At 53.9% G+C, this 27,999-nt stretch overlaps 2 protein-coding genes across 2 annotated transcripts in view; one reads left to right on the forward strand and one right to left on the reverse strand.

Annotated features, from left to right (window-relative positions):
• Positions 1 to 694: 694 nt before the first annotated feature.
• LOC136110195 (uncharacterized) lies at positions 695 to 27,670 on the reverse strand. Its single transcript, XM_071817010.1, has 4 exons — positions 27,445 to 27,670; positions 2,854 to 2,997; positions 1,770 to 2,078; positions 695 to 1,549 (listed from the first exon to the last, which is right to left on the reverse strand). Exons 1-4 carry the CDS (start codon positions 27,668 to 27,670, stop codon positions 930 to 932), a joined length of 1,299 nt encoding a protein of 432 aa, XP_071673111.1. The 3' UTR covers positions 695 to 929.
• BAZ1B (bromodomain adjacent to zinc finger domain 1B) overlaps positions 27,616 to 27,999 on the forward strand; it is a 53,464-nt gene continuing 53,080 nt past the window's right edge. The window contains exon 1 of the mRNA XM_065853231.2: positions 27,616 to 27,873. Coding sequence (XP_065709303.1) covers positions 27,761 to 27,873 — 113 coding nt within the window. The 5' untranslated portion in view covers positions 27,616 to 27,760. The remainder of the gene's footprint in view (positions 27,874 to 27,999) is intronic.

Here is a 27,999-nt window from a genome sequence, read left to right on the forward strand (position 1 = left end):
TGTTCAGTGGTGCCCAGCGCCAGGGTGAGGGGCAACGGGCACAGACTGAAACACAGGAGGCTCCATGTGAACATGAGCAGAAACTTGTTTGCTGGGAGGTGCCAGAGCCTGGCCCAGGCTGCCCAGAGCGGGTGTGGAGTCTCCTTCTCTGAGCCACTCAAACCCGCCTGGACCCACCTGTGTGATCTGCTCTGTGACCCTGCGTGAGCAGCTGGGTTGGACTGGATGATCTCCAAAGATCCCTTCCAACCCCAACCATTCTGTGATTATGTGACTCATGAAAATTAATTCCCTGTTTCATATTTTCCCTGCAATCCCACAGACTTTTTTTGTAAGAAACCTGGCACTGCCTTAGCATGGTGGGTCACCCCAGATCACCCGTACAAACACACTGGAGATATGGAGCAGGTATTTGCAGGTCTTAGGTGTTGTTTCAGATGCAGGAGGTTTTAACAACTGCTGCACTGAGAGCCAGTGTGGGTGAAAACACTTCTCCGGATATAGGTGTTAAGGCCACAAGCAAGTGGGCTTAATTCAGATTTACTTGGAAATGAGGAATCCCTATCCTTCCACCACCCCAGCTAATGAGGGGGAGACAGAAACCATGAAAAGAAAGGGAACAATTATTTATATAGCTAAGAATAAGGACATCTTCCCATGATGTTCATCCAGACAGTATGTTTCTAAAGCACATTTTATTCTCTACAGCAGGTGTGTTTCAGAAGTACAGGGCTTGCAATGTGTTAGTCTGCTTGTAATGCAATTAAAATAAAAACAGCTCAAAAGGGAAGAACCCAGCAAGGGAAGCAGAGGAGAAAGAAGAACCTCTGTGAGCCCAGGGTGTGCCCCACCGCCAGCCGCTCCGCTCCCCCGGCAAAGGGGCCGGCGGGCCTGGCCACGTGCCCGGTGAGACGGGCAGCGAGGAAGCCCTAACAGGAGTTAACGGGTTTGATGAGGATGGCAGACCCTTTGCAGTTCCCGTTGCACAGGCTGCCCCACGTTATGCCCCCCCTGACGTTCAGCCGCACAGAATAACACGCCGAGTACCACCAGCCACCCGCGTAGCTGGAGGCACAGTTACTGCTGTGAATGTCCTGATCCCGATCTTTAGTAGAGAACTTCATGTTGTCGTGTACGGCACTGGGACTCTTTGAGGACATGGCGTCCTCCGCTGTCCCTGAGTACACTCCCAGCCTCAGCCGGTAGCCCTGGGACTCATCTTCCACACTGAAGGGGTTGTAGTCTGCAAACATGGTTCTGTTTGCAGCGTCCCAGATGATAAACCTGACCTGGTAGACCTTCTGCCTGGAGATCTGATGGATGTACTCAGTGCCCAGCCAGTAGTCGGTGTGCAGGTTCCCAAAGCCGTACTTGTAGGTTGTCCAGGACTCGGCCCAGGTGATCTCGGTGTTCTGCCGGTTCCTCTGGATGACCGTCCAGCCCCCGCTCATGTCACAGTACACCACGATGGGGTGCAGGCCTCTGGGCTGGATGACATACACACCGCTGGGGCTGCCAGCAGGGACCTCACTGCAGTCCCTGGGCAAACCTGGGGAAGGAGAGAAGGTGATTTAATAAGACCATGTTCAACAATGGGTTAGACCAGATGGCCTTTAAAGGTCCCTTCCACCCCAAACTATTCTAAGACTATTCTATTCTAAGACAGAGACACATCCTGTAGTCCTCCTGTGGCTGGTTCTGCAGGACCAAGACATTAATGAGACCTGGATTGCCAGAGCAGCAGGGATGGGTGCGAACACCATCCTCACCTGAGCACACAACGCCCGCGTCCTCGTTGTGGCCGCAGTTGTGTTCTCCCCAGGGCCGCCGCGAGCACTGGGTGAGGAGCTCCTCCTCCCCATTGCAGCTCACATCGTCCATCCAGATGGGCCCAGATCCACGCCCAAAATAAGCACTACTTTTGGCTGATATTGCCTCTCCACAGCCAAGCTGCCTGCACACCACAGAGGCATCTCTGATGTCCCAGCTGTCGTCACACACTGTCCCCCACTGATTGTGGTACCAAACTTCCACCCGTCCAGAGCACTGGTTGGAGCCGTTCACCAGCCGGAGCTGACCTGGAACATGGAGAACAACAATACAGAGGAGATTTGGAAATGGCGGATAAGACCAAAGAAAGCTGGAGCCCAGATCAGGAGATACTTTCTGACTCAAGAAGCGGAGTTGAGGCTCTAAGATGCAGGGTCTTTACACCTCTGATCATGTTCCTGGCTGGGGAGGGAGTCCTTGTCTTCTGAAGTGTGCACTTCCAACTATTTTGGCGTGTCTGGGCGTGGGTTTGCCATGTGTCTCCTCAGCCAGGTGGTCACCAGCCACCCTCTGCCACCACTGCAGGAGCTGTTTCACCCTCCCAGGATCATGAGTACCCCAGGAGCAAGGCTGAGGGTGAAGCAGGGAATGGTGCAGTCTGGTGAAGTACCCTCAGACAAGGGTCACAGGAGAAAACCACTTCTCAGTGATGGGACAAGTGAAATAGTGCTGGTGGTAGGAGAACCCTTCCTTTCTTCTGCATCCTTCCCACTGACCGCCCCCACTGTCCTCCCACAGGGCAGGGGATGTGTGGGGTGGGACAGCCTTGGCTTCGGGGGGGACTGGAGCAAACCCTCTGGGCTTCTCCACACACACACACGAGCAGAAAGGCGCGTGACTGCAAGGTCTGGTGTCCGTACCCACCAGACGTGTGAGGAGGGGCAGGTGGCACGTGTCTCTCTGGAGGGATGTTGGGGTTCTGCTGACAGTCTGGGGCGGTGGGAGATGCCCGCCCTGGCAGCCCACCCTGGGCAGTCCCGGCTGCGTGCCACGGGCAGAAACGAAGAGTTCCCATGTACCTACCGCTCACGGACACTCTCAGAGCAGACACGGTGTTATTTGAGAGAGATTGATTGGAGAGGGACGGGCTGGGGGTGCTCCCGGTGAGATGTGGGGCAGGCAAGGCCAACACACAGGTGAGGAGCAGGAGAGGAGCGTACGGGGCAGCTGTGGAGGAAGGGACAAGACAAGAGTCAAACAGAGCATCCCGCTGTCAAACATGCGATGGGGAATCAGCTGCAGTGAGCTGAAACAGCTGCAAGTCGCCCCAAAACTGGGAGGACAGCATGGGGTTGCCTTTCTGACGTGAACCTTGTAGCTGGACTCCTCCTTGCCCTCAAGCTTTGTGCCAGAGCCCAAGGTGCCCAAGAAATTTAGGGAGCAAAATCAAACAATAACAAGAGAGTCCTTTGCAGATCAGAAGAAATTTGTCCAAACAGAATCATTGCAGAATATTTTCTGCCCCTCCCACTCACTAAAGAGCTAGATGGTGTTTCTTCAGACGTAAATTCTGGAAATTCTGAAGAAAAAAAACAAGTTGTAATCAAATAGGAGTAATAATGTTATTCAACTTAATGATAATAATAGTTATTCCAAGATTAAAATCTGAACATTCATTTAAAGATGGCATCACAGCTGCACCTCTGGGGGTTACAGCAATGTTGGACTGCAAAACATGTGGAAATGGACGACTTTTCCAATGGTGCCTCTATTTTGGACACCCCGCAGTGATGGACCTTTGACAGCAATTGGAACCCTATGCTTTCATACACCAGTAAACTCAATCTTACATTTTTACCACAGTTACACTTCGGTTTATAACTCTGCTGGGCTAGAAATAGAGTGCAGCGGCTGTGCTGGATGTGAACCTGTCCTTTCCTCTGAACCTGTCTCTGCTCTGCTGGGACAGCGGGGCAGTACGAGGAGATGAGCTGCTGCCATACTTTTCTTCGTGCAACATCTTCTCTGCCCCCAGTGACCCATTTACGTGGGAAAGGCCACCCTGACCTCCCCTCGGTGGGATTTTCCCTCCTGCTCCTGAGCCCAGCCCTGGCAAACCCTGTTTGCAGGGACCTGCCCTCGCTTTGCAGGACCCCGAGCCTCACTGAAGCTCTCCCCGTGCGTTCACAGCGATGCGAGGTGTGAGACCCCTGTGCCTCCAGCCACAGGGACATGGTGACCAGGCCTGCAGGACGGCCAGCACCCCTCCAGTATGACCCAGCACTGGTCGGTCCCTCCTGCAGTCTCCAGGACAGGGAAACACGCAGGTTCGAACCCCTGAGCACCTGCCCTGACACTGCCCAGGGAGCTGGGCTGGGCACAGACCTGGGGACTTGCACGTCCCTTTTCAAACCTTCTCCCTTGCCCTGGAAGAAGCACCACAGACCTTGACTCTGCCCCTGCTTTGTGCCCTGTGCCATCTCCTGCCCCTGTGGCCAGTTCTCCATCCATGGGAGACATTGGACGACTCTGTCAGGGGGAGGGTCTGCACACCCCCTACCTGGCACTGCTTCTGGGGGTGCACGGATGGGGAAACCGCCCTGCCCCACTCCCCACGCTCACACTCACCCATGGCGACTCCACAGGGACACTTGGAAGTCCAGAAAGTCACTGTAGATATGCTTTCAGTCACAAGATTTATAGCTTTGCTGTGCCAGGGGAGGAGTGCGGTGACACCGCTGCGCTGGTCCCGTCCCACTCTCCTCTTGGGGTGTGTTAATCAGTGTTAATGAGTTGTCAGCGATGGGGCTGTAACCCGCAGCAGGGATGTTCATCTGCTCTGATAAGAGCCCTTATCAGGACCTAAGCAAATACAGCCCAGGAGCAGCAAGTGGCGTCCAGGCACTTCCATGTGTCAAGCGGGACTTTTCCTGGCCATGGCTGTGCCACCAAGGGGTGTTTGGAGATACTTGCTGAGCTCCCTCCTGTCACCCCCACAGGGCACAACCCTGGTGATCATCACACAGTCATCACACAGGGTCTGGGGTCCCTCCTGCACGATCCATGCAGAGATGGACAGGGGCTGGATGCAGCAATCCAGCACCAGGGACCAGGGCAGTGACCGTCCCTGTGCTGGGAATGGGGAGGTCAAACCTCGAATTCTGGGGGCAGTTTTGGGCCCCTTATGCCAAGAAAGGCCTTGAGGTGCTGGGGTGAGTTGAGAGAAGGGAACGGAGCTGGTGAGGGGCTGGAGCACAAGTGTGATGGGAGCGGCTGAGGGACCTGGGGGGTTCAGCTGGAGAACAGGAGCTGAGGGGAGACCTTCTGATCTCTGAACTGCCTGAAAGGAGCTTGGAGCCAGGGGGGTCGGGCTCTGCTCCCCAGGAACAAGCGCCAGGAGCAGAGGAAACGGCCTCAAGTTGCACCAGGGGGGGTTGAGGTTGGATCTGGGAACAATTTCTTCCCCAAAGGGCTGTGGGGCATTGGAACAGGCTGCCCAGGGCAGTGCTGGAGTCACCATCCCTGGAGGGTTGGACAGACGGACATGAGGTTCTCAGTGACATGGGGCAGTGCCAGGGGTGGGTTATGGTTGGACTTGATGATCTTGAGGGGCTTTTCCATCCAGAACAACTCTATGGTTCTATTCCATGATTCTCTGCAGCAGTCTGGAGCTCCTCAATGCTGACTAAAAGCTCTCCCACCCCCCTGGCCCTCCTGGGGCGCAGGGGGGAGTGGGGGCAGCCGCGGGCAGCGAGCGGGCAGGAGGCAGCTCCCGTCACCGCGGGGACGTCCTCCTGCCAGCGTGGCATCATTGAACAGCCACTGCTTGCTGATAGCAAGATGTTCTCCACCGGTTTTATGGACATTTGTTTCTAAGCAGATATTCCTACCTTACTCTCCTTGACTTTTTTTTTCCTTATTGGCCTCTGGGTCATCTGCAAGATGGGAAATGATTGTCTCCCAGCTGTGAGATGGGAGCAGTCGTTTATTTTCCCAGCAGAAATCTCAAAGCACATCCTGAGTAAAGAGAACACTAATATCTCTGCTGTCATGTACCTGTGCACACACATAAAATTTTATTGCAATGAATGTGTCACTTTCGGCACCTCTTGTGAGCATTATAAACCAGGATTGAGTTTATGTAAAGCAAATATTAATCTGTCGGGAAGACTGAACTCAAAAGTTCAATATCATCCAAGTACGGGCAGGAAGGAAATTCCCGTAATAGCTGATAAACTCTAACTGCACGTTCACCAGAAGAAAGGGGCCTTGGGTTACCATCTCATTGACAGAGGAACATCCTTCTCTTTGATTTCACTGCCTGCAAATGAAGACACCAAAAAGCACCATTTATGAACACTTTGCTGCTTACTGAGCCCTAATTCAGAAGCCAGGGCCTTTGTGGTGTATTTGCATTGCTTTTTGCACAAGTGTTAGTGAACTTTCCTCCTACCACCAACCTGCTGCTGGGCCAGCTGTCTCTGCCCCTGCTGTGCTGGTGCAGGAGCTCCAGCTCGCTCGTCCTCTCCTCCGACACCGCCAGGGAATTTGAGGCTCTTCCAGGATTGGGAACAGCGAAGGGATGTCCCTGCTGCTCAGGGATAACACATCGGCCCATCTGCTTCCATTTGCCTTCATCCCGGGCCGTTACAAGGATTTTGCTGTCCCCTTCCCATGTCAGACTGAGCCAGCAGCTGACCATGTCGCCTGTTTTTTGGGACCCACACAGGCACTGCTGAACCCCAAAGTGTTCACGTGAGCAGGGACCATCCCTGCACCAGCATAAATGAGACCGTGGAGGTGACAGCCCACTGGAGCGGGGCAGAGCGAGCAGGAGGACGCTGTGCTCTCCCGCATCCCTGCAGCAGCAGCCAGCGCCTGGGGTGACATTTGCCACCCAGTAGAGCAGGCCGGTAAAATCCACCTGCCCTAGGAAAATGCCTCCTGACCCCAAATCTGCATGTGGAGGGGATGGAGCAGGTGAAAAGTGTCTTCCTGTCCCCTGCCAGTGACAGCTGGTGCTTTGAAATGTGGGATTAATTAAAATCCACCATGTACAAAGCAAAGATGGTCAGCAAACGCTGGGACACTCCCAGCCTTTCTGTTCCCAGCCTGCATGAACTTGCTCCTTCCATGCAGAAACCCCAGAGCTGCATCTGGCCATTAAACCAGGAGGCCATTGGCCTCTTTCTTTACTAAAAACCCAAGGTCACCACTAGCCCTACACTGTCCTAGTCCCTGTCCCTGTCCCTTGCAGTTATGGATTAAAGGTTCATCACATAAGCAAGGTTTCTGCAGCACATCCCACGCCTGATTGTGACCGGTGCTGTGCAGGGATGGAAGAGGCACCCAGCGCCGATCCCTGGTGCCACCTGTGTGACAGAAAAGCCAACCCTGCAGCCCCAGTGGCAGCTGGGGCAGGAATGGGGAGACAGAACGGGCAGACACAGACCTTGTGCAAGGTGCTCCTGGTCTGAAGTTCACGACAAAAGCATCTGATGGTTGTCAGCAGGCAGAGCCCCTTCCCCGTGGCCTGCAGGGCTGGTGGGACACCCTGAGAACCAGAAATCAGACTTCCCAGCACACGAGAGAGCTGACCCCAGGGGCCGCAGCCGTGTCTCATCCGCTGGGAACCCAGCGTGGCACCATCTCGTGGCTGGGCAGCTCCTCCCTTCCCTTCAGAGCTTGTCTTCTGTCCCCCTGTGAGCCCAAAGGACGACGTGAGACAGGGCAGGTACATTATAACCACGTCACCTCCCTGCAGACCTCCTGATTCCCTCCTGGACACTCTTGAGGCACAATGTGACCATCGACTGGCACAGGAGTGAAAAGAAGAGATAGGATGAGCACTGGACCAGTGTGTAAACTCATCTTTGAGTAACAAATTGCTTAAAAAGGAAGAAATTAATGGCCAGCAAGCGTGTACCAAGAAACAGAAGCCCCTGAATGGCTCTGTGGCTGCTGGCGATGCTGTGGTGGCATCTGCTGCCTCCAGCTGAAATGCAGGAGCCTGCCCTGCACAGAGCTCCGTGGGGCAGGGACAGAGGGACGTGCTGCTCACTGCTTCCCATCTTCCAAACCCCGGACTTTATTGCCATGGATGAACTGATTAGCAAGCGAAGAACAAAACTAAGTGCTTTTACAGTGGTACTTTGTGCCATTTGTTTAAACCACTGTGATGATTTAACGCTCTGCTGTGGGGACTCTGTGACGATGGAGTTTCAGCCCGGGGAAGGGCTGGGGCTGTCAGGAGCCACCTTGCAGGTAGGACAGGTCGCTGCTGATCTCAGCACCGCTTTGTGTGCTGCAAGCACCGCAAGTCCTCAGAGAAAATGTGCTGGAGGAGTTTGCCGTGTGCAGACACAGACAGCACGGACAGCTTCAGCAGAGGGACAGGTTTGAACACGGCTTTCGAAAGGTGGTGTTGGCACCAGACTGGGTGTGACAAGAGCTGTTCAGGGCGAATTCTATTGGAGTTAAAATTAAAAATGTCAGCCAAATTCTCTAATTATATCCCTTTTTCTACCTTATTCATATCCATATATAACAGTTGTGCTGAGTTTTGGTACCTTCCCAGTGCTCCCAACACCTACACATCAGCCGCACTCCCCCTGCACAGGGCCAAGCTGTCTCCTGGTCCCCCTGGCCAAGTTCACGAGTGTCACCCCTTGGCACGGCGCACAAGGTCACTGCGGGAAACCAGCGTCACAGGGATGAAACACAAGGCTGTTTGAGTTTGCCAGTGCTATTGGCAAAATCCAGCTCTCCAGATGAATCTTTCATATTCCAAACCCAAGCATGGAAGAAATAAGATGATACAGCTGTCCTCATATCATCCCGGGGCCATCCTCCAAAGAGGCACTTCTAACACCCTTTTACTTTCAAGCCACTGAATTTTCATATGCACTCACAGCACACGCAGCCCCACAGCGCAGCGGCTGCCAGGTTCTATCAGCTCAGCAGAACATCATTTGCTTTACAGCGCTACAATACTTGATTACAGCATCCTCTTCCCTCTGCCCATAGATAGAAACTATTTTGAGGTCAGAGCTACTTGTCTCCTGAAATACCATCCTAGGTGTTAGGCAGCAAAGTGACTTTTTTTCCTACCCTGTCCTGACAATTGGGCTACAGTGACAGGCTTGGTGGGGCTCGGCCAAGCCCCGATCGCAGCAATTGCTGCCCTGTCCTGGTTCCTGCATCTTGGGTCCCCTCCAGGCTGGCCCTGGCCTGGGGGTGGCTTCAGCAGGACCATGGAGAAGCTCTGCAGGAGGCACCGTGTCCAGGAGCTGGGGACAACAAACTTCCCCAGAATGGGAAACCAGGTTAAACGGCAGCTTGGCATTATCTCCTCTTGGCCAGTGCTGAGGGGCCCAGTGAGAGCTGCGTGACTCAGCCTGAGGATGGGGTCTCCTCACTCCTTTCAATTCTCCGGCCACAGAAACCCAGTACATACGGAGGTGCTTCCCTGCCCGCTACCCAGCCTGTTAAAAACGCTCCTTTTAGGCCAGAGCAGATTTTTACCAAGCAGAGATCAGCAAAGAGAGGACCCCTTCTCAAAGACACCCTTGGGTGCCAAAGGAAAGGTCCTGGTTCAGGTGCAAAAGCCACCTCTGGTGCAGAGGTGACCACAGCTCCATACGTCTTGTCCACATGGCAACAAGAGGTGCCCCAGCACCCGCGGGACACACACGGCTGCGACTGACCCCAAAGCAGGATCCTCCCCTGGGGGCTGCTTTGACTGAAAACGACTTTTAGTTTTCTTCATGCAGTTAGAAACTTCGCACGGTCATTGTTTGGATTTAGTTTGAGCAGAAGAAGATAACACCTCAAGACAGAGTTAATGTTTTTCTCTGAGTAACTTTCCAGTGGTTTTGAGTTGGAACAAAGAGAATATAAGGAGTTACTGTTACCGTAGTCTTGTCTGGGAGCCAAGGTCTTCCTGAGCTCCCTGTCTGCGGTGCAGGCAGCTGGGAAGGGGGACACGGTGGGACAGACCTCGACTGACATCAGACTCAACAATGAGAACATCCCACGCCATTAGCGTCGCGCTTCCTATGTAAGGAGAGGTGGGTTTTCTGGCTAGAGAGATGGAACCTGTCTGGTTCTGCTCCGTTTCAGTGGAGTTCTGTTCGGAACTTCTCGAGTTTTTCTCCACTCCGCTGTCTGCAGAGGCCTCTGGGCCATTCTGCCTTGTTCGCTCTCTTCTCTCCCCAGGATCAGCTGTTGGGCACCAGGATGCTCCTTCCTGGGATGGGCTGCTCCGTGCGGATGGAGTTCATGAGGAATTGCGCGGAGTATCTTTTATATTCTATTTTCCATTTTATATATCTTACTACTAGTAATGGTATATTAGCATTATTTTTGTTAATTTATTTAACTGTGTTTGTCTCAATCCATGAGTTTCTCCCCTTTTGATTCCCTCCCCTGTTTAGGGGTCAGGGAGAAGTTAGCGAGTGCTATCGTGGTTTAGATTGTGAGCTCAGGTTAAACCACGACACTTGGTGACACTCATCAGTGAGGAGGTGTTTCCTGGCCAGGGCTGTTGAGCAGGGTTTGCCTGTTGCACACTCCTGCGGTGCAGCTGCCTGTGCTGCGGGGCTAGGCCTGGAGCTACCAAAACCCAGTAATGGCGATCATTATTGGCTCCAATAGTAAAATGATGACTGAAAATACATACACACGCATATTTGTGCCTGGGATGGACATCTACCGCCATGTCTCTCAGAACCGTACCTGAGGACTGGCACTTTGGTACCCGGGATGGTGCTGCCCCCAGCACACGCCTGTTCAGAGGGGACGCTGCCCACTGCCCCTCCTGTTTCAGCAGGACCACCGTGCTCTGGGCTCACAGGTATGAAGTAAAGCCAGAGCCTTTTGGTCAAGTTCAACAGCTCACTGATGCTGGAAAGAAATTAGAGCCTAGCTGAGTTAGATCCAGGCTGGAGCCAGGAGAGCTCGGCTCCAAGCTCAGCATCCAGAATCATAGAATCACAGACTCATAAAATGTCCTGAGCTGGAAGGACCCACCAGGATCATGGAGTCCAACTCGTGTCCCTGCACAGGACACCCCACAGGTCACCCCGTGTGTCTGAGGACGGTGTCCAGTCTCTTCTTGAACACTGTCAGGTTGGGCCGTGACACCTCCCTGGGAGCCTGTTCAGTGTCCAGCACCTCTGGGTGCAGAACCTTTTCCTCATGTCCCACTGACCCTCCCTGGCACATCTGCTGCCGTTCCCTGGGCTCTGTCACTGTCACAGAGAAGAGCTCAGCCCTGCCCCTCCTGCTCCTGCTGAGGAACCTGCAGCCCATGAGCTCTGCCCTCAGTCTGCTCTGCTCCAGCTGAGCAAACCCAGGGACTTCAGCCGCTGCTCATCCGGCTTCCCCTCCAAACCTTCACCAGCTTCGCAGCCTCCTCTGGACACTCTGCAGTAGCTTTGTCTCCTTTTCTCCTGTGTCCCCAGCCCTGCACACAGTGGATGCTGCAGGTGAGGCCGCCCCAGCGCAGAGCAGAGCGGGACAACCCCACCCCTGCCCGGCTGGCCGTGCTGTGCTGGGTGCACCAGGACACGGTCGCCCTCGCCCATTGAGCCTGCCCAGCACTGCAGGGACAAGAGGACATGCCGGAGGATGCCAGCAGCAAAGCGACTGAGCATCTGTCTGTGTCTCCATGCGATCTGCACCCACCATGTGTTATGAGCTGGGCCATGTTGGCTGCTGCACTGGGAGAGGGTCAGTGATGCTGGTGCTGTTTGGGACACCCCCTGACAGCCCTGCATGACCCGCAGCACACAGCGGGGTCGGGGTTTTCCTGCAGCTGGACCCACGCAGCCTGGTCCTCGCTGCAGGTGCTGCTCTGCCCACCCCACCTGCCACCTGTCAGGGACATGGACACGACCTCAGCAACAGGCAGGCGGCCATCACCATCGGAGCTGATTGACTGAAATCATCCGGGGAAAACTGCGGCAGAAAGTTTAGCACAGTCTCTGTGGAATATATCAAAGTGGCGTCAGTCATCTAATAGGATAAGTAACATAAGCTGTGTTGCACAAAGAGCAGCACTAATGGGATATTGCTTTATGCAGGAGACAGTTTGATATATCTGGGCCACTGCTAACTAAATCCTCCATGAAGTCCTCTCTTTGTGGCTCTTCTGGCTCCAGGATTAATCAGCTCTCTCCTTTTATCTGAAAGACACGAGGCCATCGGCTGCCTGCAGCTCCCAGTGCAAAGCACCGCGGGAACCCACGTCACCCACTGGTGGGAGCGCACAGCGGCGGCCTCGGCCACCCGCAGGGCTGTGTCCTGCGCTCAGGTCCTGATTTATTTGTGGTGGCTCATGCCTGCACGATGCCCAGGGACCCTGTGTGGTCCAGCGGGCACTGGGGCGTGTGGCAAGCCCTGATTTTGGTTGTGACAGCTGCCTGGGGCGCAGGGGAGAGGCGCGTCGGGACACACATGGCCAAAGTCGTGCTGAGGATCATAACTCGGGCTCATCCTGACTTTGGAGCACTTGAGGAAGGGTTGACTTCTGGTAGTCCAGGAATCCTCCCCAAAACCAAAAGTCTGCCTCATAAAAAGCCACAGGGCAGAGGAAAGGAGGAAACAAGAGACTCACAGGGAAAGATTGAAAAGCCCTTCTGAAATAAACCCACAGCAAGCTCAGCAAGCTGTGTCTTGGCAGGTAACAGGCCAAGTGGCCCCAGGAGGACCCAGGTGTCCTCCAATTTTGTGCAGCTGAGGCATGAAGTAGAGAAAAATGCCCCGTTTTACACCAGTGTACAGTTTAGCAGAGCCCTGCGCAGAGTCAAGCTCTGAGGGCAGCTGCAGGACTTTCCACAGCAGAGTCGTTTGGGTCCTCACACCCCGACTCGCTCCTCTGAGTGCATTTCATCCCCAAAACCCCGTTCCAGCAAGATGTGACATCCATTCGTGAGACCAAGACTCCCGGCCCAGCAGATCTCGGTGCTGCAGCCCGTGGTTTGGGTGCAAGCACCGAGGGCTTCAGCCGGTGGTGCTCACAGCTGGTGCAGGGTCCTCAGGCCAGGCTGGTGTCCCCTGTGGCAGCAGAACATGCACCAGCCTCGCTGCCACAGCCGCGGTGCTGCCACCAGCCTGCAAGGGCAGGCGGGGTAACTGAATAATCATGGGGGCTGACTGAGGAACATCATTGCTCAAGATGCAGGAACACAAGAGGAAACAGTTTTCAAGAACAGATTCCAAGAGCAGCCAACAGACCAGCAGGATGCTGCGTCCAGGGATCCTGTGTAATCAAAGGCCCATCAAGGGAGGGAGTAAGTGACCCAGAGAAGGGCTCTGCAAACCAGCAGGTTAAATGTCTCCAAGTCACAGCGTGTCCTGGAAGCTGTTGCGCGTTTCCCCAGGTGCCCTCAGGCCAGGCAAGCAGAGGCACAAGCCCAGGGACACCCACGTGTCGCCTCTCCAGTGCCCGCTGGCTCCTGTGGGTCACCACTCCTCAAACTCATTCTCCACACACTCAGGTACCAGTCTTGTAAAGCTTCTGCTTCTGTCTCTGAGGATGAAAAATCAAAGAACATCCTCAGAGAGGCAGCTTTACCTCCTCCTTGTATTCAACTCATTTTCTCAGATAAATCCCCTTAGTTCCAGCAGGTTTAACAGGAGTGGAAGGCCATTTGAAATGAGTCCAAACACTTCTGTTTCCTATATGTATGTCTTTCAACTTTAAACCAGCCTTTTTAAGTGCTACTTAAACAGCCTTCAGTCTCAGACAGGCATCAAAGGAAGAACTGGCCGGTCAGGAGAGCAGGCTGCCTTCTCCTCCTAAGTTTGGAAAGGAATCACAAGATAACAAATTAATTCCTCAACTAATGTGAATATTTCATGCTGAAAGGGTTTTCTACAGCTCCCAGTCTGAGGAGGCTTTTGAGCGTGCATTTGTACAAGGAGTTATTGCCCTGTTCATACTGAGATGGCATCTGGCAGCTGTGATGTAAAGGCACTAATCTACATTCGCAAAGAAACATTTGAAAGGAAGCTCTTAGGGCTGCAAAAGTTCAAAGAATGACCAAGTTTTCCATCCTTAAGTAGAAAAGTGACCAAGAAATAACTGATAACTTCAGTACAATATTACATAACCAGAAATATGTGCAAAGTTTAAAGAATAAAGACTACAAAGCATCTACTAAAGAATAGGATTTCAATAGGGGGATTTTTAGAATTGCTTACGTGATTTTAAAAAGAAAAGGGATGAAGAGGCTTCATCTCCCAAAGGAGTCTATGGCTCTGCAACATGACTGCAACCCTCGTTTTCCAGAGCGCTGAGCGGAGCGTTGTGACAGCGCTTCCCACTACAAAGTTCTGTTTCTACCCTAAAAATAATTCTAAGAAGTTTGTTTTCTCGCTTTGAAGGTCAGATCTTTCCCTAGCTGGTTTCTTTTCATTTGAGAAGATGCTCTTTTTGGTTGACTGTCTTTGGGCACAGCTCTCTCCAGATTTACAAGCTCTATTCGCAGCGCATTTCCGATCTGACGTCTCTTTGCAGGCGCTCTGTGCAGCACCACATCACGGGCTCTGACACTGATGACCGTCTTTCTAGGAGAACAATGAAGAGAAGAGTTTTGATGCTGCAGCCCAGGACAGGCGCCTGGGAGGTGGGACACATCAGCTTGTGCCCAAGGAGGTGGCACCGACTGACAGGCTTGCTGTTTGACCCTTGTTGAGACAGAACAACAGATTTCCTTGATGGGCTCAATGGTTTGCTTAGCAAACAATCATTTGCCCTCATCCTAAGTGTAAAAGTCATTTTACGTGCCTCCTGATCTGCAAAGACAGGTTTGCAGTGACCCAGAATTAGATCCCAAGTTGCTGCTGGTTATCCCCATCAGCCGCTGTGAAGGGCTGTGCATTGAGGACCAGTCCTATCACCTTCCAGCAACTGTGTCCCTTGCTCAGCTCTGCTGTCCCTCCTTTGAGCAGGGAACTGCCCCGTGGAGAATGTCACCTCTCACAGACCGCCGGGCAAATGAATGAGAGCAGGACAGGAGGTGGAGATGGCGCAGCCCTGAGCCAGGCCAGGAGCAGGACAGAGAGCCCCAGCAGGACAAGGGTGTCTGGGGGATTCTGGTGCAGGCAAGGGAGGACGGGGATGGAGGGGAAGAACGACAGTGGCTGAGGGCTGGAAATGGGGAAAGGGGGATAGATGGGGCTCCTGGCAGGGGTTGGCAGTGACCATGGTTCCCATCACACACTCCCTGCTTGAATGCTGAAGGCACCAGTCATGGCTCCATCTGGGAAGAGGCAGTTGATGATCAGGCTTTGCTCCAGATGGTTCTGTCCGCACGAGGATGCTTTCGCCTGGCTGTGATTAAAGCCTCCAGAGGAGCTGAAGCTGCACAGACCTCCCATCTCCAGGTCATCTGTGGGGGCACCTTCTGGACAGCAACACTGTCCCATCGCTCAGGTTTGCACCATCAACACGCACCCGGGATCACTTGCCTGCTGAGCACAGACTGTCCTCATGGCTGGTGGTTCACCACCCTGGTTTCGGTACCTCACAAAACAGGATGGACCACCAGTCACTGCAAGGATAACCCTCTCCTTCCCAGCAGGGCCAAACATCCAGCCCATGAGCTGGGTTGCCCTTCAAGCCTCAAACTGCTCTTCAAGAGATCTCTGGTGCTGCCTGGGGACCAGTTGCACACATTGTCCAAATGCAGGACTGCCATCTCCTGGGCAGCTGCAAATCTCAGCCTGCAACAGCCCCAGGAAACCGTCCCGGGGTGACTCAGAGGCCGCGTGGCTCGGGAGGCGCTGCGATGGCAGGTACTGCCCGCGATGACAAACTCAGCCTTTGGGTACTTCAAATGCAGCTGCAGTATGAGCTCCAGGGTCAATTAACAGCTCTGTGGCCACTGTGTGCTCAACCTGTGCACTAGGCAGAGCATGATTCCCATCACTGAGTAATGAGGTTTTGCTCCAATGCAAACATGAGCAGGGCATCATGGACTGAAAGTCCCTGAAGAGCCAACTGGGCTTGAACAGACACCCTTTGTTAGCCCACGGCACCTTTGGTGCAGTTTCTTACACACCATTTCCCAGTCTGAAAAAGGATTTGGGGAAACCAGACCTTCACCAGACTCCTGCACCGATGCCAGAGGGTCACCGTGCCTCAGAGCCCAGCGGTTTGCCATGGAGGAACGTGCACGTGGCTCCACGCTGGACACGTCCCTCCCCACGGGCCCTGCCCTGCCTCCTGCTCGCCGGGACTCCCCAGCCCAGCACTGGCCTCATCCCCCCCGGTCCCCCAGCCCACACGTTGTCACTCCCCATGGCCGGACCCCTCGTGCAGCTCCAGTGCCCGAGCCCGCAGTGGGGCTGTGCACGCTCACCTCTGCCCTTTGGCCAAACACCTCCACCCCAAACTACCCTAAAATCCCAAACCCTCCTCCTTTCATCACACACCAGTTTTCCCTCTCCTTTCCACCTTCCCCTGCAGCCCAAGGATGCAGGCAGGAGCCATGGGGGATTTCAGCCCAAGCGGTCACGCTCTGACACAACGACAGGTAACGTAACCAAGCCTTACGGGAAGGACCACACAATCCTTTTTTACTGGCTGGAGCTGCCTGCACTTTGAAAATAACTCCTATAGCACCTCAGAGAAGTGATGGGAATCCTCGACAGCTGTTCTTAAACTCACCACCAGATTTGTGGCATTAAACCTCCATTCTGGGAGCAGCAGGAAAGAAGAACAAGTATCACCATAATAAAGATTCAGATGCCTCAGCTTTAATGTTGTGGTCTATATATGTGTGCAGAAATTAGGAGAAGACACTGACTTGGGACAGGAAAGCTATGGAGGCATCGGCAGTGCTCCCAGAGGATCATTCTGGACGTGATCTGTCTGCCTGGTGTGGTGGGACGGCAGCGGGGAGCCGCGTGCCCCAGGCAGGATGGGCAGGGCCCTTTTTGGCAGCACCATGGCAGATACAGGACCTGCCCCAGAAATGAGGGTCAAGGAAGGGTATCTGTCGGGACAAAGCCAAGCAGAGGATGCACCACAGAGGCAGACATGGAGGTTCTAACTGCATGGGTGAACCTGGAGGTGACCGGGCTGAGACTACCCAAGCAGAGCAGGACACCGATGTGCCTTTTCATGCAGGAAGGACAACCCCAAATTTAGTCCAAACACAGAAGCCAAGTTAAAGATACCAAGTGTAGCAATGCAGTGAGAAGAGAGCCTGTGTCCAGCAGCCCTGTGCAGACTGTCAGAGAAGCCAGACACCCACTCTGTGACTGCGTTTCTCCCACTAAGTGACCCTGCAAAGTAATTTCTTGCTGCACAACATGGCACTTGCACAGGAAAACAGCAGGAGCTGAGCTTTGTCCTCCGCAGCACCCACAGCCAAGTGAGGTCCGGCAGCCACCCATCCACCCCGGCTCTCTCCAGAGCCTTGAAGAAGCATCCAAGGTGCAGCTGATTCTGTTATGAGGAAAATACTTCTCCTCTCTCTAAGCATGCTGCTGGATCCATACCTTGCATCACGTGGACAGAAAGAGATGCATTTGTAGCTGCATCCATTGGTAGGCACTCTCATTCTGTTAATAAACTTTATACTTACATTACAGCATTACCACTGTCTCCTGCCTGCTAAACAATAATTTTACATGCTGTGGAAAACACAGCTGACTTCTGTCTGCCCACAGACACGATGTTCTGTGCGTTAACCGATGTGTTACAGGGATACGCAAAGCACAAACCTCTCTGTTTCCAAGATTACAAACACCTCAAACAAATGTCCTGTGGAGTCAAATGCCTTTCCTGCTCCATCAGCAGAAATGATGTGGTTCTTCTCCTACTAAAGCAATAATAATCTGGTAATAACATCTACAATCTGGTAAATACTAAGTGTGAGATTCAGATACATAAGTGGGATCATTGAGGACCAAAAGTAACTGGAAAAGCCATGAAAATTCCGAGATCAGCAGAGTCCTGCTCCTGTATTTCAGCGGAAATACTTTCCATGGAGACATGAAGACTTATTGAACACAAAACCTGCATATTTATATTTAAGGAGTGATAAAGTTTTCCATGTTATACATATTTGTATGAAAATAAAATGGATGTCTCCTTGTAGCTTGGGTTACAGCTGAGGCCTGGGGACACGGCATGAGAAAAGAGATGGGAAAACTCAACGAGGGAGGACTCACAGCAGGCTAAAACTCATATATCTGATTAATCACCTTCTGCATCACACCCAGGGAAGTTCACGTTGAGTTATGGAAACTCTAGGGTCCTTTCATACCATTAAAGTGATGGGAAAGGCGCTTGTGTTCCTGAGAACTGGGCTATAAGGGAGTAGCACTGAGGAGATCTCCATCAAACCAAAATGGGTTTTTGTTCATTCAGTCCAAAGGGAGAGTGCAAACTTCAATTAACTCAATAGCTGTCAAGAGCTTGGAGACCTGCAGATTAATGGTTCTGGCTGCAAAACTGCAGAGCATCAGCACTGCAGGCAGCCCCGCCACGCTACAGACGGGCAGGGAGCACCAAGAGCCGCGTCAGACTCGCCCGGCCCGCGCTGATGCGGCTGTGCCGGGGAGCTCCTCACCGTGCCCGTGAAAATGCCAGAGCTCAGAAAAAGCCTGAGCCCGAGCTGCCCCGTCAGTGTCCCACAACATCCTTCTCTCTGAATGGGAGAGGTGTGGAGGTGATGGGTGGACTGTCACACCCAGAGAGTGGTGGTCAATGGCACAATGTGTGGATGGACATTGGTGACAAGTGGCGTCCCTCAGCGGTCCATACTGGGACCAGAACTGTTTAACATCTTCAGCAGTGACATAGTGGGATCAAGGGCACCCTCAGCAAGTTTGCAGATGACACCAGGCTGAGTGGGGCAGGTGACACACCTGAGGGACGGGATCCATCCAGAGGGACCCAGACAAGCGGGAGAAGTGGGTCCATGTGAACCCCACAAGGTTCAACAAGGCCAAGTGCAAGGTCCTGCACCTGGATCTGGGTAACCTCCAGTATCAGTCCAGGCTGGGGATGAAGGGATGGGGAGCAGCCCTGCGGAGAAGGACTTGGGGTCCTGGGAGGTGAAAGACTGGACATGAGCCAGCAACGTGCGCTTGCAGCCCTGAAGGCAAATCGTACCCTGTCTGCATCCCCAGCGCCGTGGGCAGCAGAGCAGGGAGGGGATTGTCCCCTCTGCCCCGCTCTGTGAGACCCCTGCAGTGCTGGTCCAGCTCTGGGTCCTCAGCACAGGACACACATGGACCTGCTGGAGAGGGGCCAGAGGAGCCCCAGGAATGATCCGAGGCTGGATCAGCTCTGCTGGGAGGACAGGCTGAGAGAGTTGGGGTGTTCAGCTGGAGAGGAGAAGCTCTGGGGAGACCTTAGTGCGGCCTTTCTGGATTTAAAAGGGCTGATAAGAAAGATGGGGGCAGACTTTTGAGCAGGGCCTGTTGTGATAGAGCAAGGGGTGATGGTTTTAAACTAAAGGAGGGAGATTCAGGCTGGGCATGAGGAAGGAATTGTTGGCCCTGAGGGTGGTGAGAGCCTGGCCCAGGTTGGCCAGAGAGGTGGTGGATGAACCATCCCTGGAGACATCCCAGGCCAGGCTGGACAGGGCTCTGAGCAACCTGAGCTGGTGAAGATGTCCCTGCTCATGGCAGGGGGGGCACTGGGGGAGCTGGGATGGTCCCTTCAACTCAAACTATTCTACAACTCCCTGATTTTATGTTAGATGCTGCCATTTCCAGTGAGCTCACACAGAGGTGCAATGTCGACTTTGGGAATAGGAAGGGCAATGCAGTGAGCTCTGGGGCTGTAGGCATCTCTGCTAGGAAGTGGTGGTACAAATGACACAAAACCTGCCTTTTTCCACATGTATAGTCAAGTTTTAGCTATGCAGTATCAGTTCCACGCAGGAGCAGAAAACCAGCCACCCAGGGATGTCACTGAGGGACAACGCCAGAACAAGCCTGCTCTGCGTCCACGGGAACGGAGAACCAGAACACAAGTCACTGACAACCCAAAATGTGCTTCTGCACATCAAGCACCACCACCTCTCCCTGCTGGCCCGCAGTGACACAGCTGAGCTGGTGTAAAGTTATCTCTGACTAAATCGGGAGAACCCACATCATCCAGTAGGTTCCATTTTCTCCAGTAAGGCATATGGATTCTTAGCATACAAAAACAATGGGCCTTTTCAGGATGCACCTTCACTGTGGGCTTTGCGACCATCAGATGACAAATCCCGTGTAGATGCAGAACATCTAATGCTCAGCTATCTTAACTCACAGTCCTTGTCCCAAATCCTGGATTCCCTTCCCCAGGAGCTGGACTGTTGGGATGGTCAGTGGCCCACTTGCTGCCAAAGGACACATATTGGATGGATCTCCTTCCTCTTCTTTCTAACACAACTAGGGTACACCAAACTAGAAGGTAAAGTAAAAACGTCATGATGGACAGAGATGCAAAAAACTGAAGCAGTAACTGGAGAGGTAGGTCTGTCTTGATGTGCATTATGATCTGCTCTTGCATCTCCCGGATTTTATAGAATTAGAGAATCGTTTTGGTTGGAAAAGCCCCTCAAGATCATCGAATCCAACCATAACCCACCCCTGGCACTGCCCCATGTCCTGAGAACCTCATGTCCGTCTGTCCAGCCCTCCAGGGCTGGTGACTCCAGCACTGCCCTGGGCAGCCTGTTCCAATGCCCCACAGCCCTTTGGGGAAGAAATTGTTCCCAGATCCAACCTCAACCTCCCCTGGTGCAACTTGAGGCCATTTCCTCTCATCATGTCACTTGCTATAATAGTTGGGAGAAGAGACCAACACCTTCCATAGTGAAACCTCCTTTCAGGTAGTTGTATAGAGCTCAAAGGCACTTCGACACAAAATATGAACCTGCCATGGCTCATTGGCTCCCACGTGGTGCTCCTGTGCATGATCAAAGAGTAAAACATTCTGGTTTCTGTCAGGCCAGGGATGGCAACCTGGTATCATTTCAGTGGCACCAGCCCTTCATGTCCCCAGGCACAGCTGCTTCCCACGACAGGCACCCAGGTCTGCACTGAGGACAAGGTGTCCTTTCTTCACCCTCAGACTACATGCCCTTGGTTTGCCTATGGGATCTTCTCAACTCTCATTTCCAAACTCATCTTCTTGTGCAGAACCTCTTGCCAGCACGGGCAGGCTGAGCTGCATTAGGTCTTAAAAAAGGCCCCATGGGCCTGGAGGACATTGTCACACAGCCCAGGACGGAGGCAGAGCCCGTACCTGGTGCAGACTCCGCTTCGGGGTGTCCTGTCCCAGCAGCCCTGGGAGAGGAGCAGCGAGCAGGGCTGGCCAGAGCAGGAGGGTGCAAGAAGGTGGATCTAGAGGTGGATCTTTGCTGCTGTCCAGCCACAGGGGAAAACGGCTGTTGTGACGCTGTCTGGCAAGTACTGGCAGCACTAAAGCAGAAGCATCCAGGTGTGGAGAGGGACAGGAAGGGTGGGACACCCCAATGCATTTGGGGGGGTGCAGTGTGGTACAGGAAGAAAAGGAGGATGGGCATGAGAAGGCAGTTCAATACCACCCTATTGCTGGGCCTTTTGTACAGCCTGAAGGCAGAGGGTATGCATATACATATATATAGCTAATAAAAGGCATTTCCCCTTTTCAACTCATTGCCTGGCCCCTTCAAACATAAGAACAGCTAAAATCAGACCAAGGGGCTATTTAGCCCAGCATTGCCTCTGCAGAAGCCTCTGGAGAAGCAATCGGGGCAATGATCGGTTTTAATTTCCATGAGAATGTCAGCCTCCAGATACCTTCAGCTGGGAGATTCTCGGGGCTGGATGTGGTTTCTGTCCTCTCTTGCCAGCTATTAAAGTAGGAATGGTTTCTTGGCTAACCCCCGCTTCCCCATGCTCTGGGAAGCCCATGGCACCATTTACAGAAGCTCACAACAAGCAACGGGTCTCCCATCATTACCAGACTGGGGTTGGGGGGGACCGGGATACTCCTGCTCTTCGGGGCTCCGTTTCACTAACTGCGAACTGCTGCCTGTGGCAGAGCTGCCACAGCGCTGCGCCAAGGATCTGGGGGCTGGGAAGGTGCAGGGACAGTCTCCTGTTCCCAGGAACCTGGGACCTCTGGAGTGTGAACTTGCAGCTTCCAAATTCCCGAGCTGACACAGCAGGATTCCCCCTGAGCTGGCTCTGGTATCCAAAAGGTCACTACGGTTCATTTTAGAAGGAGCGTTGGAATTGGTGATGTTGTGGGTAGGTAGGAAGCTCCTGCTTCCCCTGCTGCAGTAACAGCAATGAGTCTATGTCTTAAGAGTCAGAGATCTCAAACATCACCCTAGAGGACAGTTTTGAGTCTGTATACTTGGAAAGTGCTTTGGCTAGCCACGTGAAAGGACTTCGACTGGGAAAGGAAAACTCTTGATTACTAAAAATCATTTTACTAACCAAAATTTTTAAAAAATAATATTTCAGTAGGTAACTCAAACATGGAAAAAGAACAGCAAGTTCTGCTCTTGCCTTGGCTTCAGGGACATGAAAAGATTAAGGAAGGTGAAAATACGGGAGAGCTGTCAGTGTGATTTCATATGCGAATAAAATGCTGTTCCAAAGCTGTTGGGAGTGTGTGAGGAGCTAAAACACCTGCTAAGCAAACCCTGCAGAGCACACATGGGAAATGGTGTCTCTTCATTCCGGCTGTGGAAGCGGAGCTGGCGCTGCAGGGACCAGGAGAAGCACAACTGCCTCACGGCAGCTCTTTGCAACGCACCCAGAGATCGCAAGAACAGCCACAGGCGCTCAGGGCCGCGACACCACCTACCAACACAAGGGTGTGCAGCTGCTTTGAGGGGATTGCTGTTCCCTGAACCCTGCACATACGCCATCCGCCACTTCAAGCATATTGTACAGGCATGTACAAGGTGATGTTGTCCTTGAAAATGAGGGGACATTCAGCATGATGGTCTGACGAAAGCTGCAATTGCTCTCAGAAAGGAAATGCATCCAAAATGAACTTGACTGCTTGAGCTGAGGGGCTGAGCACAGACATGCGCACCCAGATGTGTTTGAGTCAGCAGGGCACTGCGGCTCCTGCCCTGCTTGCAGGTGCGCGTTGCAGACACGGTGTCATTGCAGCGTGGAGCAAGCAGCTCGGCCTCCAGCAGAAGGTGCTCTGAGGTCTGCAGAGGGCGAGTTGAGGCTCCAGGCAGGGCTGGGCTGCGCAAGTCTGCAGAGGGGAATGTCTGCAGCAGATACATGTACTTATCAGATAGGTTCTGCCAGCTGGAACATGAAGTGTTGGAGATAAACGTTCACCTGCTGGAAACTTGCCTGAGATGGGAACCGGCTTTCCATCGGAAACGAGGCTTTACAGGCTGAGAGCAGAGGTCACCAGCGCACCAGGGGACTTGCAGCGTCACTAGCAAACAAAACAGGAAAACCAGAACCAAGGGCAGTCTCAGAGCAGCAGCTGGGTAGAAACACCTTCCTGAAAATGTTCAGGCAACAACCTGTGTGCTGCCAGGGCAGATCACACTGGAGCTCTGCTTCAGCATCTTAGATAAACTCAATAGACGAGGCAGGTGACATTTTTGAACGCTGGGTCAACCGCAGCCCTTGGGCAGCAGGGATGCGCTGTCGGGGGGACACGCTCTGTGTACACCCGAGGTATGATTTTCAGTGCTGATGAGCTGTCACGGAGGCATCCTAAAATGACTCCAAGAAAATAATAAGCTTAAACCAAGTTTAATTCAGAACTGAAACCAAACGACAGACCATAACTGAACAACAGAAACCAATGCAAGGGGGAGGCGTAATCCAAATCGATCAGCACTGCGGCAACATTTAATAAACTGCAGGTTCGATGTACCAGTTGGGGATATTATTACTAAATGACCACATAAGACCGAGGATCACAGCCCGCACACACTCACTCAAGAGGCCTCTTTCACTCAGGAGTATCCAGAAGAAAGAGTCACTTGTGTGGGGTGGGCAATGGCTCACTAAGGGATGTATCCAGCAGAAAATCACTCACCAAGGAGCAGGTGAGGGCTCTCAATCCCAGGAATTCTTCTTAGATGGTGTCCCTGATCTCACAGGAACACCTGATCACAGTCCCACTCCTCCCAGACCAACTCCACAGGGCTCTTCAGACAGGGACCCATTTTATAGCCTGGTCAGATCTGACTGTGCTCATTACAAGATGGTCCAGAAGCTTCTCTGGGCCTGTGCACCTCCTTGCCTGAGGACCCATCTATTGACCAAGAGTCCTGCTCCTCCTGCTCCCCCCGCCGGGTGGGAGGTGGCCTTGAGCAGTCACCATGTCCTGGGGACCGGATGGTTGGCATTGACCAAGGTGTGTACACAAGGACACGCTCAGTGGGGCACAAAAGGTACTAAAGACCCAGCAACTACCCTACTGAAAGCTCCAGAGCTCATTGAGGATGTGCAACTGTCATGTGAGCGATTGACTCCTTTACACCAGAGAACATCTGCTCACCCTTCCTGAGGAAATAACTCATCTTCTAGAAACCTGCTCAGAAATGAAGACTTCAGAAGTGAAAATCATGCAAGAACGGAATGCCCCTGATGGTCTGAGAGACAGGGATATGGAGCCTGTCCCTTGGGTTCATTAGGATATGGATAAATGGAAGAGAATAAGCTCCTCAGGTCTTGGGATTCACTTATTTGTCCCTATGCTCAGCCTCAGCTATTTCAAAGCAATGGGCAGCATTAGGAAGCAGGAGCTTTGTCTCCAGGGAAGCCCCGAGGGCTGTCAGGCTGCTCTCCGGGTCAGCCCAAAGGTCAGTACCACTTCCCGCTCTGCTCTGTGCTCAGGCAGGACACTTCACTCTGCTCCTGTTCTGCAGCCCAGGATCAAGTCACAGAGAGCAAACACAGTGCCCAGCACAGCCAAAGCCACCCCGGGCATGGAGGAGCAGGTGCAGCTGCGGTGACGGCTACAGCGGCAGGAAGGACACCAGTGGACAGACAGCAGGACACAGCAGAGCTGACAACCACGAGGGCTGCGGTGACTGCAGCAAGAGGAACTGCGTAGATACCTGGAAGGACAGTGATGAATTACTCTGAATTATACAGGGGAGCTGCTTGGTGTTCAGCAGTGTAAACCCTGGATTTAACCACAAACAGATAAAGCTCACCTAGGGAGGGATTTTCTTGTTCTCTGACCACACCTAAATGCTGGGACAATTGGCAAACTCCCAGTTCTGGTGCTCCTGTCAGGTTTGCTCCTCTGAATCATCCCAGCTTGTCCTCATCACGTGTGGGCCTGGCAGCAAGAACAGGGCTGCAGACACAACAGCAGGGCTGCACGCACTGTCTCACGGAAACACTGTACCCAAAACTGCTCTGGCTCGCCTTTGGCTTTTTAACAGCCACAGCACATTGGCGGCTGTGCTGTCACCCTCTAACGGCACCCGGACTTCTTCCTCCTGCTATTTCCAAGCTATTTCCAACCAAGTTCCTTCAGTATATAAGTTCGTACACTGCACTGTTTTGTTTCTTCTGAAGCCAGCTCCCCCTGATCATCCTGTACCTGACCCTTCCCTGTACCCACAGCCTCTCCCGACCTCATACATTGCGTAATAAATTAATAGAAATAAGTCATTCTCTAAAACCAATTCCTTGTGATCCTTTATCCACCTCAACTCCCCCTCTGATAAATTGTCATCTTCTGTTTAGCTGGGCCCTTACCCACCCCATCATTTGTACATACAGCTCTGAAAGTCTGGGAACTTCACCAAAGCAGCATCAAACTTTGCCACATTCTTCATGCATTTTCCCCATGCTTCCCGTGTGCTTATGAGCACAGCTCAGCTGGAGTTGCACAGCCAAACACCAAGCCAGGGAGACTGAGACTTCATTGGCTGGAGGTGCAGAGGTTTTGAACTTCAGGGCCTGGTTAGAGCTTCAGCTGCTGCCGTGATCCCCAGGAGCAGGTGCATCCCTGAGTGCTGTCACCAACAGCAGGCAGGGCAGAGGGGACACCTGCCCTTGGCTCTCTTCAGCACCAGAGGAAGCCTTTGGCATAAAGTAGTAACTTCTGCATTTACAATTTATGCCATGATGCTTTTTCAGTGGAAATTCATAATGGAAGGACACATTTACAGTCTAGGTGGTAGAAAGGCATTACCCAACTTTGTGGGCAGTTTGGGGAGCTGAATTTTGCCCAGGCTGCTTCTTTTCACTCTGAGTCAGACACAGCAGGGCTTACAGAGCAGACCTACTCCTCAGTGCCATGAAGCAGCACCGACCCAGGATGACTAGAAAATACTTTTTTAATACACTAAATTTTAAGTGAATTCTGTTTTCCTGATCATTGAAAATGGGGTTAGAGGGAGCAATGCTGGGCTTTATTTTTGCTGTGCTTCTGGCCAGTGCTGCTTCAATTCCCAGGAAACTCTGATGAGACAAACACACCACATACAGAACCCCAGAGTGTCAGGGGTTGGAAGGGACCCGGAAAGCTCATCCAGTGCAATCCCCCCATGGAGCAGGAACACCCAGCTGAGGTTCCACAGGAAGGTGTCCAGGCGGGTTTGAATGTCTGCAGAGAAGGAGACTCCACAACCTCCCTGGGCAGCCTGGGCCAGGCTCTGCCACCCTCACCAGGAAGAAGTTTCTTCTCATATTTAAGTGGAACCTCCTGTGTTCCAGTTTGCACCCACTGCCCCTTGTCCTATCACTGGTTGTCACCGAGAAGAGCCTGGCTCCATCCTCCTGACACTCACTCTTTATATATCTGTAAACATTAATGAGGTCACCCCTCAGTCTCCTCTTCTCCAGCTCCAGAGCCCCAGCTCCCTCAGCCTTTCCTCACACGGGAGATGCTCCACTCCCTTCAGCATCTTGGTGGCTGCGCTGGACTCTCTCCAGCAGTTCCCTGTCCTTCTGGAGCTGAGGGGCCACAACTGGACACAATATTCCAGGTGTGACACAATATTCCAGTTTCTTATTAAAAAAAAAAAAAATCACCAAGCAAACGAACCACACAAAATACCAAACCCACAGCTCTCAACTTTTTCTTCCATGCTCGCACAGCAGCCCCAGGGCCCCGACTCTGCCGCCCCCGCTGTTCACTGTGCACCCCGGGCCGGCGGGTGCCCAGAGCCGGCACTCGGAGCACCGGAGCCGTCCCCACCGCCCCCGCCGCGTCCGGAGCCGAGCCGGCTGTTCCGCTGCCCCCTGGACCGGCCCTGCCCGCCGGACACCCCCGGCTGCACAAACCGGCGGGCCCGGCGACACCGGCCTCGGCCCCTCGCCCGCCCCAGGGCCCGGCCGGCGGGAGCCGCCGCTTTGTCTCCCCACAGAGCGGATGAGTTCAGTCCGCCGAGGCGAGCCCAGCGCTGCGGGGCTGTTCCAGCATGACTCAGGCCCGGCTCCGCCGACCGGAGCTCCCTGAAGGGCGGCAGCGCCACCGACCCGCCGGACCCCCACGCTCCCACAATGCCCCGCGCGCCCCTGCGCCTTTAAGAGGTGGTGGGCGGCACGAGCCGACCGAGCAGGACAAAGCCCGGCGCGCGGCCCCGCCGCAGTACCCGGATGGGCGGGGGGGCGGGGGCGCGACCCGATTGGCCGTCGCGGGAAAGGGGGCGGGCGGATAACGGAGCCACAAAATGGAGTCGCGCTCTCTGCTACTTACATAACGCGACCTCTCACCTCGCGCGCGGTGCAAGCCAGCTTGCTGCGCCGGTGGGCGGGGCGACGCGGAGAGATTCGTGGGCCGTGCAGCCAATCCAGAGCCGGGAGCGCCGGTGTCCTGCCAGTGGGCTCTCAGGGCTGCGGCGACGGGGGCGGGCCCTGCGGGGCGGGAGGCAGGTTGGGGTGCGCGCGGCGAGGCTGGGCCCGCCGCCCGCGCGGGAGGGGGAGGGAAATCTCCCGCCATTTTTCAATCCTCCCGCCCGGGTCCCGCCGCCGCCGCCGGGGTCGTCACGCGGATCCGCCGGCTCCGGCCGCGCCCCCGCCCGCTCCCGCCATGGCGCCACTGCTGGGCCGCAAGCCCTTCCCGCTGGCCAAGCCGCTGCCGCCGGGGGAGCCGGGGGAGCGGTTCGTCATCCCTCACACGCAGGAGGCCTTCCGCACCCGCGAGTATCCGCCCGGCCGGGGGCGCGGGGGGACGGGGACGGGGCGGCGGGGAGGACGGGAGGGGTTCGGTGCCGCCGCTGTCACCTGCCGCGGCGGCCGCCCCCGGGCCGAGCGGCCCCGCCGCTGCTG

This window comes from Patagioenas fasciata, chromosome 19 (assembly GCF_037038585.1).
Source record: "Patagioenas fasciata isolate bPatFas1 chromosome 19, bPatFas1.hap1, whole genome shotgun sequence".
Classification (NCBI taxonomy): domain Eukaryota; kingdom Metazoa; phylum Chordata; class Aves; order Columbiformes; family Columbidae; genus Patagioenas; species Patagioenas fasciata.

Excerpts from the sequence above, each read along its gene's own strand:
- LOC136110195 (XM_071817010.1), bottom strand. The coding sequence starts at position 27,670 with ATGGCGGGAGATTTCCCTCCCCCTCCCGCGCGGGCGGCGGGCCCAGCC. Across the intron at positions 2,998-27,444 it reads TGGCTTGCACCGCGCGCGAG|CTGCCCCGTACGCTCCTCTC; the intron begins GTGAGAGGTCGC and ends CTTCCTCCACAG. Across the intron at positions 2,079-2,853 it reads TCTGAGAGTGTCCGTGAGCG|GTCAGCTCCGGCTGGTGAAC; the intron begins GTAGGTACATGG and ends TCCATGTTCCAG.